The sequence below is a fragment of the Sciurus carolinensis genome, chromosome 2, assembly GCF_902686445.1.
Source record: "Sciurus carolinensis chromosome 2, mSciCar1.2, whole genome shotgun sequence".
Classification (NCBI taxonomy): Eukaryota; Metazoa; Chordata; class Mammalia; order Rodentia; family Sciuridae; genus Sciurus; species Sciurus carolinensis.
The window spans coordinates 110,958,153-110,974,957 of NC_062214.1; the positions used below are offsets into that span (position 1 = coordinate 110,958,153).

The following is a 16,805-nucleotide window of genomic DNA, read 5'->3' on the forward strand; positions in this document are numbered from 1 at the left end:
AGTGCCAGGCAGTGTGCTGAGTATTTTAATGCATTCTTTCATTTTGTCTTTGAACTACTCCTATGAGGGAGGTGGTATTAACTTAATTTTGCTTAAGAAAAAAACTCAAAAATTGAGAAATTATCCTCAGGTTATACAGTTGATAAAGTACACAGATTAGATTTAATTTTATTTTATTTTCTGTAGTGTTGAGGATCACACCCAGGGCTTTGCCAGTGTTAGCCAAATATTCTACCACTCAACTGTACTCCCAGCCCTACAAATGAGACTAAACCTAGGATTTAGGACTTCTATCTGGTATTAGGCCCTACTCTTTTTTTTTTTTTTTTTTTTAAACTGGGGATTGAATCTAGGGGCACTTTACCACTGTACTTCATCCCCAGCCCTTTTATTTTTTAATACATTTTTTAGTTGTAGGTGAACACAATACGTTTATTTTATTTTTGTGTGGTGCTGAGGATCAAACTCAGGAACTCACACATGCTACCCCCGAGCCATAACCCCAGCCCACCCCAGCCCTTTTAATTTTTAGACAGGGTCTCACTAAGTTGCCAAGGCTGGCCTTGAACTTGTTATCTTCCTGCCTTAGTAGCTGGAATTACAGACATGTTCCATAGCACCTAACTTCAGACCCTGTTCTTAACCACCAATATACTATGTTTTACTAACTGGTGTCATACACACTATGTCTTATTAGTCATACTTTACTGTATCTACAGCACATTTTTATAATAGAACATATTATCTGTTATATGACACTAGTATTTCACACCTCCCTCCTAGTTTCTGTTGACCAAAACACTGAATATTTAATCAATCTTATTTCCCACCGTATATCTGATAACTATGTAATGCACATTAGATTTTTACAAGACATGCATAAATAAATGAGCTGAGAGAAGTTGTGGGAAATTGTTCCTTTAAATGCCTTCTCTTTGGTCCTAGTCAGCATTCATTCATTTATTCTATAGCTACTTACTTTGGACCTGTGTTCTGGTTCCATTCACAGGGACAATCATTGGAACCTGGGTCAGAGGACTGTGAGAGGCAGAGGACCATGAGGGGCAGAGGAAAGTGGGGTGATTTGGGCCTAAGTCCCCTGCAGGTGTGAGAATGTAGGGTTGTTGAAGGGCCACAGGAGAGCCCAGAGGGCTCAGGCCAAGACTGAGAAGAGCTTGTCCTGTCCTTCGCACCCAGAGGTGGGCAACTTGCAGTAGGTATCAGGTCTTAGGAAGCAAGGGAGGATCTGCCTTCACTCTCTCCCCTCCACTTTTTCTCCAGACCCAGGCTTGGTTGCCTTCTTGAGATCTCACAGCCGCACCCATGAGCAAGAGGGACAGAAGGCCACCAAGGAACAGAAGCCAGGAGAACCCTCAGTTCCTGTCACCAAAGAGGAGCCCAACAAGTCAGTTTCTGCTAGTGAACCAGGCAAAGAGGACAAGCTAGAGCCAGGAGCCCCAGGTTTGAAATCGGGGGACTATCTCTTGGTGGATAATAATAGAGAGATGTTCCTTCCCCTAGCCTTGGTGGATGGAGGAGGGAAAGCTTCTCTGCCCGCAGACATTGAATGTTAATCCTCATTAGTATTTTTAAATTGGCTCAAATCAGTCTTCATTTGCTGATGCACATCTTCCTACACAGGCTTCCTGTTTTCTTATTCTATTATTGCTCCTTCTCCCCCTTCCCTGGTAAGAGACAGCCCAGTGTGATGGTGAATCTCCATCCCTGGGAAGACCATCTTCCTGCCCTTGCTACAGCTGCCCAGCCTGATTGTTTCCATCCCACCCTTCTTTCTGCTTCTTCTCTTTGTTGTGGGGAGATGGCAGGCCAGGATAATGGGAGAGGAAGAGTCTGACAAAGGTCTATGAACATCCCAGACCAGAAGCAGAGACCAGTGGAAACACTCATTTCCCAGAAACTAGATTATTCATTAGGAATCAACAAAAGAAGAAATTGAATTACAACAGCCAGGAACCTCCTGCTCTCGAAGGAGCTCTGGGCCAGTTGGGCAGGTTAGGTGAGGGGTAGGGGTGAGGAAGCAAGAGGATATTGAAGGGGTGTGTTTCTGTATCCTGTCCCTTGGAGCAGTTATAACCACTGCCTTCTCATTGTCCCCACTCCCCTGCTCCTTAAGCAAATTGGTATTAGAGAGCAGAGAGTTATGCTTTGCCTGATATATATAATCCTCCCTCCCTTCTCTGTTCCTTTTTCCTTCTCTCTTCTCTTCCTTTCCTCCTTTTTCCCTTTCCAACAAATTCTTGAAGTCAGCAGAGGGCTAGAGCCAGGACTGGTTGTGTCTACCATAGTGAGATATTTGCCCAGGTCCCAGGGGTCCCATTTCCCAGGCCATGCCACTTAGTTATAACTGAGGGTAGAAACCTCTAGATCCTGGGGTAGAGGTGGGTATACTAGCTACTAACTGCTGACTGAGGCCCCCGTGGACTAATCTAAGCCCCTTAGGGAATGCTATCATGCTTCCATCTCCCCAGCGCTGACACTGCCTGTGACCCCCCACAAAGAATGGCTACACATGGACACTGTTGAGCTGGAGAAGCTTCATTGGACCCAGGACCTTCCCCCACTCCAGTGGCAGCAGACACAGGAGGTGAAGTGGGGCTGCTGCTTTTGTTGCCAGAACCTAGCATGAAAAGCATCTCTCCTTTGCTTTCGTCCTCCTCTCCGATCACTCTCTGCCTGACCTTTATGATCAGAAAAGTACCACTTCCAGTCAGAAGTAAAGTCAGGACCTAAGTCCTCAGTGAACTGAGGTTAAAAGTCAGGAGTGGGGACTGGGGAGATAGTTCAGTTGGTAAAGTGCTTGCCTTACAAGCAGAAGGCCCTGGGTTCGATTCCCAGCACTGCAAAAAAAAAAACAAAAAACAAAAAAACAAAAAGTCAGGAGTGGGCTGGGTGTGGTGGTACAAATCTGTAATCCCAGCTACTCAGGAGTCTGAGGCAAGAGGATCCCAAGTTTGAGGCCAGACTCAGCAGCTTAGCAAGCTGTCTCAAAAGGGCTAGGGATGTGACTCCATGGTAGAGTATCCCTGGGTTTTGCAATACCACACACAAAAATAATATAATAAAGTGAGGAGTGCACATGGGGAATTTGCTGCTACCCCAAGTTCAGTCTTCTTTCTCTTCCCATTAGAGAATGCAGGCCCGTTTCAGTCTTCAGGGAGAGCTGCTACCCCCTGATGTGGATCTACCCACTCATCTAGGCCTGCACCACCATGGAGAGGAGGCAGAGGTGAGGCTTGGGAACCAGTGAGGACTGGGCAGCTCTTGGCAAGTGTTTTTAATAACAATGTGGTTATTAAAAGGTAGTTGCCTTTGACCTCCTTTGTGCCCTATTCCAGGTCATAGCCTTGCTTTCAATTCAGTTTCTTAGGCTTACTTCTCTCCCATTCACCTCTGGCCAATTCTAGAACTTCTGTCGCCTCCCCATGATGCTCCCTGGATCATGGCCTCAACTTCTGGTGTCTGCTCAGTCATTAAGTCTTCCACACTCTCCCTCAGGCCATTCTGTTCAGTACAGGACTGCCATACTGATTCTCTCTGGCCCAGCTCAAGCCATGCCCTGCCTCAGAAAGTCTCCCAGCTCCTGTCTGCTCACAGAATAAGGTCTTGGCTCCTCATCTTGTGAAGACAGTTTTTCCAGGGGTTGTCACTGCTGACCCTGGGCCTACCTCCTTCACTCCTACTGTTACCACTTTGTGATTCCTCCCTACATATCCCCTGTGCTCAAGAAACTTGAGGACTCACTCCAGGGAATGCTTTTGCCCTTAGCTCTATGCCAGAACTGAGATCAGATCACTTTTCCAGGTTCATCCGCTGTAGTCCACTGGTTGCAAATTAAACATCAGTTAGTACATTCTCCCTATCTACCTTATGCCATGGTTACTTGTGTCCATGTCCTATCTGCTTTACCAACTTGAGGCTCCATGGAGAGCATGAGCAGGGGATATCACTTACTTATCTTTGTTTTTCCCTTAACACCTTGCTGGGTAATTTTGGGATACTGCCCTGTGCTTTGGCCCCTTCTGACTTCTTTTCCCTGCCCCAGAGAGCAGGGTACTCTCTACAGGAGCTGTTCCACCTGACCCGTAGCCGGGTGTCCCAACAGAGAACACTAGCACTGCATGTCTTGTCCCAGGTCATTGGCAGGGTAAGTGGACTGCTGGCCTGGTCCTGTTCAACCTCATCCCACACCCTTACTCCTAAACCTTAGGCTTCCCTACCTCTTGCCCTTTTCAGTCTGGAACTATCCCATACACCGGTTGTCTATTGGTCAGACTGGGAATGGGGCAAACATAGAGCTATAAGTGGACAAAGATTCTGTATATCTTCAGCATTGGGGCTGGGGAGATAGCTCAATTGGTAAAGTGCTTGCCTCGCAAGCACAAGGCCCTGGATTCAATCCCCAGGACCGCCAAAAAATAAAAAATTTAAATATCTTCAGCAAGATTTTATCTTCCTGCCCCCAGGCCCAGGCTGGTGAGTTTGGGAACCAGCTAGTGGGAAGTGTTTTACAACTCCTTTTGGATGCTGGTTTCCTCTTCTTGCTGCGCTTCTCCCTGGATGACAGAGCAGATGGAGTCATTGCAGCTGCTGTGCAGGCTCTTCGGGTTCTGTTGGTGGCACCTGGAGATGAGGTATCATAGGAATAAGAACATGGCCAAGGATGGGCATGGTGGCTCAGGCCTGTAATCCCAGCAGCTTAGGAGGCTGAGGCAGGAGGATCACAGGTTTGAAACCAGCCTAAGCAACTTAATGACTTTAAGCAACTTAGCAAGACCCTGTCTCTAAATAAAATATAAAATTGGCTGGGATGCGACTCAATGGTTAAGTGCCTTTGAGTTTAATCCCTGGCACCAAAAAAAAAAAAAAGAAAGAAAGAAAAATGTGGCCCAGAGGCATCAGGGACCTACTCTTCATTGTAGGAATGCACCATTGCCAAAACTCAGTGGGCAGAGCAGAAAAGAGGATAGCAGGCCTTCTTCTCCCAAAGACCCTAAAGTCTAGAAGCTTTCCCCTTCTGTTATTTGTGTTAGGGGACTTCTATTCTACCCCTGCCCTTTGCCTGCCACTTCCTCTTTTCCACCTCATCCTTTGTTCTCTGGCAGGAGCTCCTTGACCGTACCTTCTCGTGGTATCATGGAGCTTCAGTGTTCCCTCTGATGCCCAGCCTGGAGGACAAGGAAGATGAGGGTGAGGATGAAGAACCCCCAAGAGAAAAGGCAAAAAAGAAGATGCCTAAGGAAGGACACCGACCTCCACCTGACTTGGCCCATATGATGTCATCAAGGTAGAAGGAAAGCTGCTTTTCCATCTCCTTTCCTAGAAGTAAAGCATGTTGGGCAGAAGGGGTCATCAGGGCCCAGGGCTCAAGTGCATTTGGCAGTGGGTTTCTCTCTCAACCCCCAGGGACTCCTGGCTACCAACCTGCTGCCTCGGCTACGCTATGTGCTGGAGGTGACCTGCCCAGGACCCACTGTGGTCCTTGACATCCTGGCTGTGCTTATCCGCCTGGCCCGGCATTCCTTGGAGTCAGCCACAAGGGTGAGAGGAGAGGAAGGCAGGCAATGGGCAAAGAGCCTAGCTGGCTAGGTCTTGATCTTCAGCTCCCTACCTCCCTTTATGCTCCTATCTCCCGTAGGTTCTAGAGTGCCCACGCCTGATAGAGACCATAGTTCGAGAGTTTCTGCCCACCTGCTGGTCCCCCATGGAGGGAGGGCCTACCCATAGTCTACACAAAGTGCCTTGTGCCGCTGCCATGAAACTACTTCGAGTCCTAGCCTCAGCTGGTAGGAATATTGCTGCCCGACTGGTGAGTAGGCATAGGACAATGAATGGGAACACAAGACATGGCTAGGTGGGGAGCTAAGCATGGCCTCTGAACCCTAGGTGGCCACCTTATGCCATCATTCAGAAATTCAACAGAAATCACCAGGCAGGAGCCTGATCACCTGGAACCTAGTGCATTCTGTAGGCCTTCCCTGGTCTCTTGATGTGGAGAGGTTCTCCATGCCCTGGACCCAGATCTGAAAAACCACATACAAACAGAGCTCCTCACCCATAGCCTAAAAAAGTGCCCAGCAAATGCTTACTAAAAAGAGGTAGGCCTAGCTGGGCATGGTAGCACACACTTGTAATCCTACTCAGGAGGCTGTGGAATAAAGATCCCAGGCATGTAGCAAGACCCTGTTTCAAGTAAAATAAAAAGCGGGAGCATTTGCCTTGCATATACAAGGCCCTGGGTTCAATCCCAGCACCATTAAAAAAGAAAGAAAGAAAGATTGGGGAGAGGACAAGGTAGTTTCATCTCTGCCCAGAGCTGTGACCCTGTGGCATACAGGCAAAACCCTGGAAAAGGGCTGAGTGAGGCCAATTTCTGTAGTCAGAAAACCTGACGCTAGTTGGAATCGTGAGTTCCAACTGACCCCGATCACCAGACTTTCTGCCTACCCCCAGTTGAACAACTTTGATCTCCGGAGCCACCTGTGCCGCTTCATAGCTGAGGCTCCCCAAGAACTCTCCTTGCCCCCAGAAGAAGCTGAGACACTTAGCACTGAGGCTTTTCGTCTGTGGGCTGTGGCTGCCTCCTATGGCCACTGCAGTGAGCTTTACAGGTGAGAAGAGAGAGGCAGGGTGTAAGCTCCCTTGTAGATGTAGACACCTCCACTTTTTTTTTTTTTTAATAATTTATTTATTTTGATTCATTGTAAACAAATGGGGTACAACTTGTTTCTCTGGTTGTACATGAAGTATAGTCGTACCATTTGTGTAATCATGGGTAATGATGTTTGTCTCATTCTGTTGTTTTTCCTTACCCCCACCCCTCCCAACCCTCTTTTTTTTTTTTTATACAATCCATCCTTCCTCCATTCTTGCCTCCCTCCCACCACCCCCCATACCTCCACTTTTTTACTTCTGTCCTAACCTGATGCCTCTGCCTGTTCAAATTCCTAAGCTTGGAGTGGGGCTAGGAATGAAGAACAAGGGTTAGTTGGGTTCGGAGGTGCACGCTTATAATCCCAGCAGCTCAAAAGACTGAGGCAGGAGAATCGCAAGTTTGAGGCCAGCTCAGCAATTTAATGAGACCCTAAGCAACTTGGTGAGACTTGGTCTCAAAAATTAAAAAGGGCTGGGGATTGGGGTCACTGGTTAAGCACCCCTGCGTTCAGTCAGTACCAAAAAAAAAAAAGGAGGAAGGGATTTTCCTGGTGGTAAAAACTCTTGGGTGAGCACCTGTTGGAGAAGAGAGGAACAAACCTGAGTTAACCATTTTTTGCATAAAAGCATTGGTATCTTGGTGAAATCAGATATAAGTTCCCTGTTGTGGGGGCAGCCTTGAAAACCTTGGGGTCTTCTGTGTCCCAGTCCTCCACCAGACTGCAGATCCCTGGGCTGGGTTGTAGCTAGTGTCCTGCATCTTTATCTCCCTTCATACATCAAAAGTTAGTCATTGTTCTTCCCTAGGGAGCTGTACCCAGTGCTCATGCGAGCCTTGCAGACTGTGCCAACAGAGCTCAGCAGTCACCCGCTGCAGCCATTGTCCATGCAGCGGATAGCTTCCTTGCTTACTCTCCTCACCCAACTGACCCTGGCAGCTAGCAGCACCCGCTGTGAACTCACCAGGTAGGCCATAACCTGAGCCTTCCAGCAGGAACATTCTACTGGCAAACCCAAGACAGGAGGGAATGCTCCTCCAAATGGAGACAATGACTGGATCTTAAGAGGGGAGTGGGGTAGCTAGATCCTCACTGTGGCCCTTTTGTCACTCCTTCAGTGACCCTGCTGAAGTCTACCTGTCAGCCCCCACTTCCTCAGTCACTTGGACGCAGGTATCTGGACTCCAGCCTCTTGTGGAGCCATGTCTAAAGCAGGCCTTGAAGTTGCTTCCCAGGCCTGAGATGTGGTGTGCCCTGGGCCCAGTGCCCACTTCCTGTCTGCTGTTTCTGGGTGCCTACTATCAGACCTGGAGCCAACAGGTGAGTGCTGCCTGCCTGCTTTCCACCATGCCCCCACACCTGCATCTGTCTGCCTTCCACTCAGTTTACTTCTCCATTTCTGCCTCCCCATTCCCACCTTTTCCTACCATCTATCTTTTTTGTGTGTGTGATGCTGGGTATTGAACCCAGGGCCTCATACCTGGTAGGCAAGTTTTCTACCCCAGTCCTACCCTCCACCTTTTAACTCGTACCTGTCCTCTCTTCCCACCTCCATATCTCAGTAGAGCTTTGAAGGAGCTGTGTAGGTGGGACCCAGAGACCCCTAAACAGCAGCATTCTTTCCTGCAGCTTTATGCTGACTCTTTATGCACCCCTAGACTTGGGTTCCTGATCAACCTTGGGACCTTTTCCTCGCTTAGAAGGATCAAACTGCAGAAGCCTCCAAATGAATTCTCTGGGCTTTTGGAATTGTGGGATTGATCTGGGGCCACAGGAATTAGGAGAATGACTGTCTTGGACCATTAGCTCAGTGAGCCTTGGTTCTGCAGCCAAGCTTGTGCCCAGAGGACTGGCTTCAGGACATGGAGCGCCTGTTGGAGGAGCTGTTGTTGCCGCTGCTGAGTCAGCCCCCTCTGAGCAGCATGTGGGATTCCCTCAGGTATATTCTCTGTGTGTGTATCTGTGACACTGCAAAGGAGGAGGCTGTTTCTCTCCTTGTGGGACTTCTGGGTTCAGCTCCCCTGGTCCATCACAGGGTGCAGTCCTCTAGAGGCCTCAGGGAAACCTGATCCCTCGTAGGCAGCAGCTGTGTGGGGCTTTGAGTGTAGGTACCTGTCTGCATAGCTAAACCCCTGATGACTTTTCCAGTCTGGTACACATCAGGCCAGAGCCCCATCAGCTTCTCCATTGTGTCTACAGGCAATGCTCCCTTCTTTGTAACCCGCTGTCCTGTACTCCGTCTCCTGAAGCTCTCTCAAGTCTCGTGTCTCTGGGCTGCGCAGGAGGTTGCCCGCCTCTCAGTCTGGCTGGCTCAGCCTCACCCTTCCCGTTCCTCACTGCCCTCCTCTCTCTTTTCAACACCCTGGCCCGGATCCATAAGGGCCTCTGTGGACAGGTAATCCCTGAGTGCCTGGTTAGGAGCCAGGCAGGGGTCAGGATGTTGGGAGGGTATCTGGGCAAGGGGAGGCCTTTCTGCCAGAACCCATTTCTCTGAGTGCCTGGGAGAGTCAATTTCTAGATCTGAACAAATTGTTTTTCCTCAGCTGGCTACTGTGTTGGCTGCCCCAGGACTCCAGAACTACTTCCTCCAGTGTGTGGCTCCTAGGACTGCCCCACACCTCACACCGTTCTCAGCATGGGCCCTGCACCATGAATACCACCTGCAGTACCTGGTGCTCTCCCTGGCCCAAAAAGTGGTGGGTTCCCCTATCTGCAGGTTCTGCCCCATTACCCACCCATGCTTCTTGACACCTGTGCTGCTTCTGCCAGGCCATACAGCTCCTATATTCCATATATTCTGGTTTTATGTCCTTCATCTTGCTTATGTCCTCTTCCTCGCTCTTTGCTTTGTTCCCTTCTGCACCCTCTCCACACTGAATAACATTGCCTTTGTCTCTACAGGCAGCATTCCAGCCAGTGCTGATCACCAATGCTGCCCTTTATCATGCTGTGGCCTTGGCCTTGATGAGCCGACTGCTGCCCGGAAGTGAATACCTTGCCCAGGAGCTGCTGTTAAGCTGTGTATTCCGCCTGGAATTCCTCCCGTAAGTCCAGGGTTGGGGGCATCAATTTAACTCTTTTGGATGCTACAGCGATGGTTAATAAAGCAGCCTGAATTGGGAGTCAGGAGACCTAGGTTTGATTCTCTTTTGTTTATGGAGTATACTTAACTTGTCTGAGCTACTGTTTCCTCATTAGTAAAGCAAAGATGAGGTTACCACACCAGAATATGATTGTGAGACTCCAGTGCAACTGTATGACTAAAAATGGCATATAAACCAGCTGTACACATATGACAATTACTGAGTATGTGTTCTGTGTCTGGACTCCCTTAGGTATTTATCTGTGTTTTTAGTATTTTACCTATGCCATGAGATGGAGACTATTGTTATCATCCCTATTTTACTGTGAGGGAACAAGTACAGTTTATGTGAACTTGCACCTCAGCAGCTGGCTCCAGCATCTATTCCCCTAACTGCTACCCAACATCGTGTGGGAGGTTGTCCAAGGAGCAGAGAAGAGTGGGATTGAATTTAGAATCCTCTGGGAAGTCCTGAAGAGCTGGCACAGCCTTCTGGGTGCTGTGGTTCCAGCTCTTCTTTTTGGCTTTTGGGTCCTGTTATAGAGAAAGTGCATCCGGGGGTCCAGAAGCAGCTGACTTCTCCGATCGACTATCCTTAGGGAGCAGTGGGGACCCTCAGTGTGGGCGAGGAGCTCTTCTAGTTCAGGCCTGCCAGGACCTCCCCAGCATCCGCAGCTGCTACCTAACCCACTGCTCACCAGCCCGAGCCAGCCTTCTGGCCTCCCAGGCCTTGCACCGAGGAGAACTACAACAAGTCTCAACTCTGCTGCTACCTGTACCTAAGGAGCCTCTGCTGCCTGCTGACTGGCCCTTCCTGCCATTGATTCAGCTCTACCACCAAGCTTCTGACACTCCCTCAGGGGTTCCTCCTGCTGACACCCTGGGCACAGCCATGCGGGTCCTGCAGTGGGTGCTGGTTCTAGAGAGCTGGCGCCCTGAGGCCCTCTGGGCTATGCCTCCTGCTGCCCGCCTGGCACGGCTCATGTGTGTGTTCCTGGTGGACAGTGAGGTGTTCCGAGAGACCCCAGTACAGCGTCTAGTGGCAGCCCTCCTAGCCCGGCTTTGTCAGCCTCAAGTCCTACGAAACCTCTCCCTGGACTGCCCATTACCTGGCCTGACGTCTTTCCCTGACCTATATGCCAGCTTCCTGGAGCATTTTGAAGCTGTCTCTTTTGGGGATCACCTCTTTGGAGCCCTGGTCCTCCTTCCCCTGCAACGTCAATTCAGTGTCACCTTGCGCCTTGCCCTCTTTGGGGAGCACGTGGGAGCCTTGAGAGCTCTGGGCCTACCTCTGAATCAGGTATTTTCTCAGCCCAGAAAGGTCTGCCAAAGGCACTCCACAATGGACCTGGTTCAGTCCTGAGCAGCAGGAGCTTTGATGGTCCTCAGGTTCATTGTAACCTCTTGTGGGCTTAAGCAGACTAGGAGAATCCTCGGAAAGGGTTTAACATGGCATCTGGCATATAATGATATTCATTATTATTAACAGCATGGCTTCTTGCTCATAAGGTGCTATGACTTAGATAAGAAGAAATCTGGTAAAAACTCATAGTTCTGAATTATCTGGATTCTAGGTGTTAAGTCAGGATTCCGAGAAGGAAAAGATCAGAGTATGTTCCCATAAGAGAAGACCTTGAAGGTTGGATAGAATTTGAATTGTTGAGGAAGTAGGATAGGATGTTCCTGGCAGAATAACATAAACTAAAAATTCAGAGTCAGCACATAGCACAGGCCTCTAATCCCAGCAACTCCGGAGGCTAAGGCAGGAGGATCACAAATTCAAGACCAACCTGGGCAACTTAGCAATAACCTGTCTCAAAGTAAAAAAGGACTGAGAATGTAGCTCAGTGGAAAAGTACCCCTAGGTTCAATCCCAGTATCACAAAACAAACACGAATAAAACAACTTGGGCAGGAAGGAACAGGACAGGATTGCAGGAGGAAGGAGAAATTTCTTTGGGGAACTTGTTAGAAACAAGGCTAAGAAAGAGTCCTAGAGGGCCTCAAATAGCAGATTAAGGAGTTAAACTTATAAGTTGTTGAGTTACTAAGTGGATTTCTTTTTTTAAGATTTGGTTTTTATTTTTATTATATTATAGCTTGTTCTGATTAAATTAAAAGGTAAGTATTTACCTCCCAGCTACTTGAGAAAGAGGTTAAGGCGAAGGATTATAACTTTCAGGCTAGTATTAGCAACTTAGTGAGACCCCCATCTCAAAATAAAAATCTATAAAAGGACTGAGGGCCAGGGATATAGCTCAATGCTAGAGTGCTTTTGGGTTCAGTCTCCGATACAAAAAATTTAAATTAGTTTACAAAAACATTGTATATAATATATTTTACATAAAAGGAACTAAAGAAAGAAAAAGAAAATTATTTTTAAGAATTAGAACATTATAGTCATCCATAATCCCATTATCCAGTGGTAACCATTTTGATCTTTATCTTTTCCAGTTCTTTTTATATGCATATATATTTTATAAAAATAGAATCATTGTATGATGAACTTTTTTCAATTAACATTAGATGATAAGCATTTCTTATATCACTACATATCCTGAAAAATAAACATTAATTTTTTTTTTCCAATGCTGGAGTTCAAACCCAGGGCCTTTCATACATGTTAAGCAAGTAGTCTACCACTAAGCTTCACCCTTAACCCAACTTAAAACTTTTAAAATATCATGTTCAACTAGCTTGATTATATTATCAAACATTGAAATTCATGTTCTCTGAGCCAGACATGGTGGTGTACACCTCCTAGCAACCTGAGAGGCGGAGGCAGGAAGATTGCAAGTTCAAATCCAGTCTCATCGATTTAGCACACCCTAAGCAACTTAGAGAGACCCTGTCTCAAAATAAAAAATAAAACAGGCTGGGGATTGCTTCAGCAGTAAAGTGCCCCTGGGTTCAATCCCTAGTACCAAAATGAACAAACAAACCAAACAATGTTCTCTGGATGTAATTCTCTTTCTAAAATGTTGTTATTGATTCCACACAAAAATGATTACATAACTAGAGATGGTGGCACACACCTGTAATACCAGCAGCAAGGGAGGCTGAGATGGGAGGATTGCAAATTCAAAGCCAGCCTCACCAATTTAGCAAGGCCCTAGGCAACTTTGTGAGACCCTATCTCAAAATAAAAATGGCTGGGAATGTGGCTCAGTGGTTAAGTGCCCCTGGATTCAATCCCTGGTACAAAAAAAAAAAAAAAAGAAATGAATACATAGACAAAGTTTGTGTACAATGCTGCTTAACACATTGTTAATTAAAATAATTTTAAAAACCTGAAATTACATGCCTGTGAAGAGGTTCTGATAAATTGGGGCACACTACATAATAGATTATATGATAAGCTTTTAGGGCTGGAGAGGTAGCTCAGTGGTAGAGTGCTTACCTAACATGAAGTAGGTCCTGGGTTTATCCCAGCACCCCAAAAATAAAAGTTTTAAGTTCATGAAATAAGTGGTGCTAGGCAGTAGAAATTCACAACTACTTCTCAGTTGCTGCTCTGCTCTTTAGTTTTTAACCTTCATTCATGTGCTAGAGAAGGATGAATGTCTATCCATGACCTGATCTCTACCCTCATGGTTGGGTTTGCATGTGCCCACCAACCATCTACCTTGTTGTCCAGTGATGCACATTCCCACCCTTCTCCTCAGCACATTCTGTTTCCCCTGTCACAGTTGCCTGTGTCCCTGGAGTGCTATATAAGCCCTCCTGAAGACAACTTGGCCCTCCTTCAGCTCTACTTCAGGGCCCTTGTTACTGGTGCACTCCGTCCACATTGGTGTCCTGTACTCTATGCTGTGGCTGTGGCTCATGTTAATAGCTTCATCTTCTCCCAGGACCCAAAGAGCTCAGTAAGTTACATCCCTATTCCTATCTTCAGAGGGAGGGGAAGGAGCTAGCAATTGAGCTGCCTGTAGGCCAACTATAGAGGAGGTGAGAGTCAAGCAAGGCCAGCAGTGAGTACCAGCCTTTGGCTTAGTGCCCCCTCTCCTTGTTATGTTTCTAGGATGAAGTGAAGGCTGTCCAAAGAAGTATGCTGCAGAAAACTTGGCTGCTGGCAGATGAGGTAGGGTTGGGGCCATGAGGAGAGTGGGAAATGAGAGTCTTATGGATAGAGACCACAACAGGATCTCACTACCCATTTCAAAATGTTCCTTCTCTCTCTACAGTGTCTCCGGCAGCACCTCCTCCACTATAAGGTTCCCAGTTCCAGCCTCCCAGAAGGCTTTGAGCTCTATTCCCAGTTGCCCCCGCTGCGGCAGCAGTACCTCCAGAGAATGGCATCAGGTATACTACAGAATGGAGTATCAGAGACCTAGGACAGTTGCTTCAGATGAGGAAATGGACACATTCTCCTGGGGCTTACCAGTGGTCACCTGGTTGGACAGAAAAGCATCACTTCCTAGGGGAAAGCAGGACACAACGGAGCAGAAAGCTTCCTGTCCAGACAGCATGTTATTTGAGCTATTTTAAAACAGAATGGCCCTTGCTGTTACATCCTGGTACCTGGAGCTCAAGATCTGGGGCTTCTGAGGGCCTGTGCTGGGGATGCAGGGTGATTTAGTTGTTTACCCCCTCTTTTGAGATAGAACATTCTAAGTACATCTCAACTACTCCCAGTCCCCACCCCAGACCAAAGTATATAAATGCTATGTAGTGCATTGAAATAAATTCTTTTTTGGTTTCCTGACTGATTTGGACTGATCTTAATCATGTTAGTTCACAGTTGGTATCAAGGGGTGTTATCCCAAAGAAAGGTGGGAAAGAATCGAAGGTGGGAGGCTGGGAGGGTCACAGTTTCAAGGTCAACCTGGGCAACTTAGACCCTGTATCAAAGTCAACAATAAAAAGGATTGGGGATGTAACTCAGTAGTAAAGCACCGCTGAGTTCAACCCCTAGTCCAAAAAAAAAATCCGGAGTGGGAGGTGAGAATAGTCCACAACAGGGGACAGCAAGAATGTGTATCTTAGTTCCTTGGCAGAGCAAGGCCAGAGCAATGCTCTTGGGAATGCGTGTACTTCTTGAACACTCCCAGCAATCCACTAGAAGTATAGGAATCCTTAATGTGGTAAGCATAAGTCTCCTTACAGCATTAACTGCTATCTTGTAACACAAACATGCCAAAAATCAGCCTGGTGTAGAAGCCATCCTATGCCATTATTCCCACTGTGGACTCTTGATCAGATCAGATCTTGATCTGATCTCCCAGTCCTCCCACCAGGACTGGGAGATCAGATCAGGTCATAAACTCTGGTTCATCTCTTCATTTTAGTGAATTTTCTAGATTGTTCTTTTGTCTGAATTTGGGCAAGCTTTCTTTCACTTCCATTCGCTACATGATATTAATTATTACCATTGTGTTTGTAGGTCATCAGAGTGCAATGCACTAGGTCTAATAGAGTCTGTTCCCCATAAATGGAATTGCTGACCACAGAATTATCCCAACAGTTCTTTTTTTTTTTTTATTATTTTTTATTTATTTATTTTTGGTACTGAGGATTTAATCTGGAGCACTTTACCACTGAGCTCACTAAGCTATATCCCTATTCTTTTTTTTTTTTTTTTTTTTTTTTTTGAGACAGGGTCTCAATAAGTTAGCTCAGGAACTTGCTAAACTTCACAGTAAGAAGATGTGCATAGGGTTAATAGGGCAATGGAATTGTTTTTTGAAGTTATCAGGGAGGTTCATCCTTGCTAGACCCTATTCCAAAATAAAAAAGGACTGGGGATGTAGCTCAGTGGTAAAATGCCCTGGGTTCAATACCCAGTACTGCAAACAAACAAATAAATATTGCTGGACTCTACTACCAGAGTTTCTGAATTCAGTAGGAGTTCAGCAGGCCTGGGGTGGGGCAAAGTATAGGCATTTCTAACAAGTTTCCAAGTGATACTGATGGTGCTGTCCTGGATCAACCACAGTTCAAGAATCTTTGGTTTTACAGGGATCTTGTGAAGTAAATTCTCTTACCTCATAGTGGGATGTCTACAGAGTTAATTGGAACACAGGTACCAGAGTTTTTATAAAAGCATTTTTGTGGCTATACCTAGTATTAATTACCCAGACTTTACCTAGAAGCTAAACTTGTTTTTTAGGTGTTTTATATTAAACAGAGGTCTCAGTCTTTTAAGTTTGCATTTTGAGCAAAAGATTGAGGACTCAATACACAACCATCTGAAGGCTGAAGCCGAGTGGCCCTCCCAGTTGTACAGGTGCCTTGTGGTCTTCAGAGCAGTTTCTTCATATGACTTTGCAGGTGGTGGGGATACCATATCTGAGCAGTTGTAACCTGTGCTGTCTTCCCCATTGGTTCATGTTGTTAGTACTCAGATCTTATGAAATCCTTCTAGTCTTTTATCACATCACAGTAAGAAGATGTGCGTAGGGTTAATAGGGCAATGGAATTGTTTTTTGAGGTTATCAGGAAGTTCACCCTTGCAGTCACAAAGGCACTGAAAGTTAAGTAATGACAAGTAATGATGCCTCCTTACTTGATGCAGTTCCCCCACTTTCCCTGGTGCCGGGGAATCAAACCCAGGGGTGCCTAATTACTGGGCTACATCCAATCCCTTTTTAAATTTTGAGACAGGGTTTCACTGATTTGCAGTGAACTTGCAATTCTCCTGCCTCAACCTCCTGAGCTGCTGGGATCGTCATCATGCCCGGTTTGTTTGTTTATTACTGGGGATTGACCCTAGGGGAGCTTTATCACTGAGCTACATCCTCAACCCTTTTTATTTTTTATTTTGAGACTACGGTGTGGCTAAATTGCTGAGTCTGGCATTGAATTTATGATCCTCCTATCTCAGCCTCCCAAATTTCCAGGATTACAAATGTGCACCACCATGCCCAGTGGGGCTGTTTAAAGAGTACTTCCCATGAGTGCTCACACACCACCACCACCGTCACCATGGCAGCACACTCTCCATTGCTCCTATCCCTAGAAACCTAGAAGCCCTTGCCAAGTGCTCGGGATATGGCTAGCGGCCTTTCAGGCTGTTATCTCAAAAGGGTGGAGTGGGGGCATCCTCCCCTACCT

The 16,805-nt window shown here is 46.8% G+C and overlaps 1 protein-coding gene across 1 annotated transcript in view; it reads left to right on the top strand.

Annotated features, from left to right (window-relative positions):
- Positions 1-14,457, top strand: part of Rpap1 (RNA polymerase II associated protein 1) — a 32,082-nt gene extending 17,625 nt beyond the window's left edge. The window contains 20 exon segments of the mRNA XM_047541878.1: positions 1,282-1,461; positions 2,490-2,605; positions 3,149-3,247; positions 4,064-4,165; positions 4,485-4,652; positions 5,124-5,286; positions 5,289-5,305; positions 5,425-5,559; positions 5,657-5,827; positions 6,472-6,629; positions 7,480-7,638; positions 7,790-7,991; positions 8,501-8,610; positions 8,871-9,066; positions 9,215-9,367; positions 9,573-9,715; positions 10,297-11,053; positions 13,442-13,618; positions 13,774-13,833; positions 13,937-14,457. Coding sequence (XP_047397834.1) covers positions 1,282-1,461; positions 2,490-2,605; positions 3,149-3,247; positions 4,064-4,165; positions 4,485-4,652; positions 5,124-5,286; positions 5,289-5,305; positions 5,425-5,559; positions 5,657-5,827; positions 6,472-6,629; positions 7,480-7,638; positions 7,790-7,991; positions 8,501-8,610; positions 8,871-9,066; positions 9,215-9,367; positions 9,573-9,715; positions 10,297-11,053; positions 13,442-13,618; positions 13,774-13,833; positions 13,937-14,086 — 3,416 coding nt within the window. The 3' untranslated portion in view covers positions 14,087-14,457.
- Positions 14,458-16,805: the final 2,348 nt, after the last annotated feature.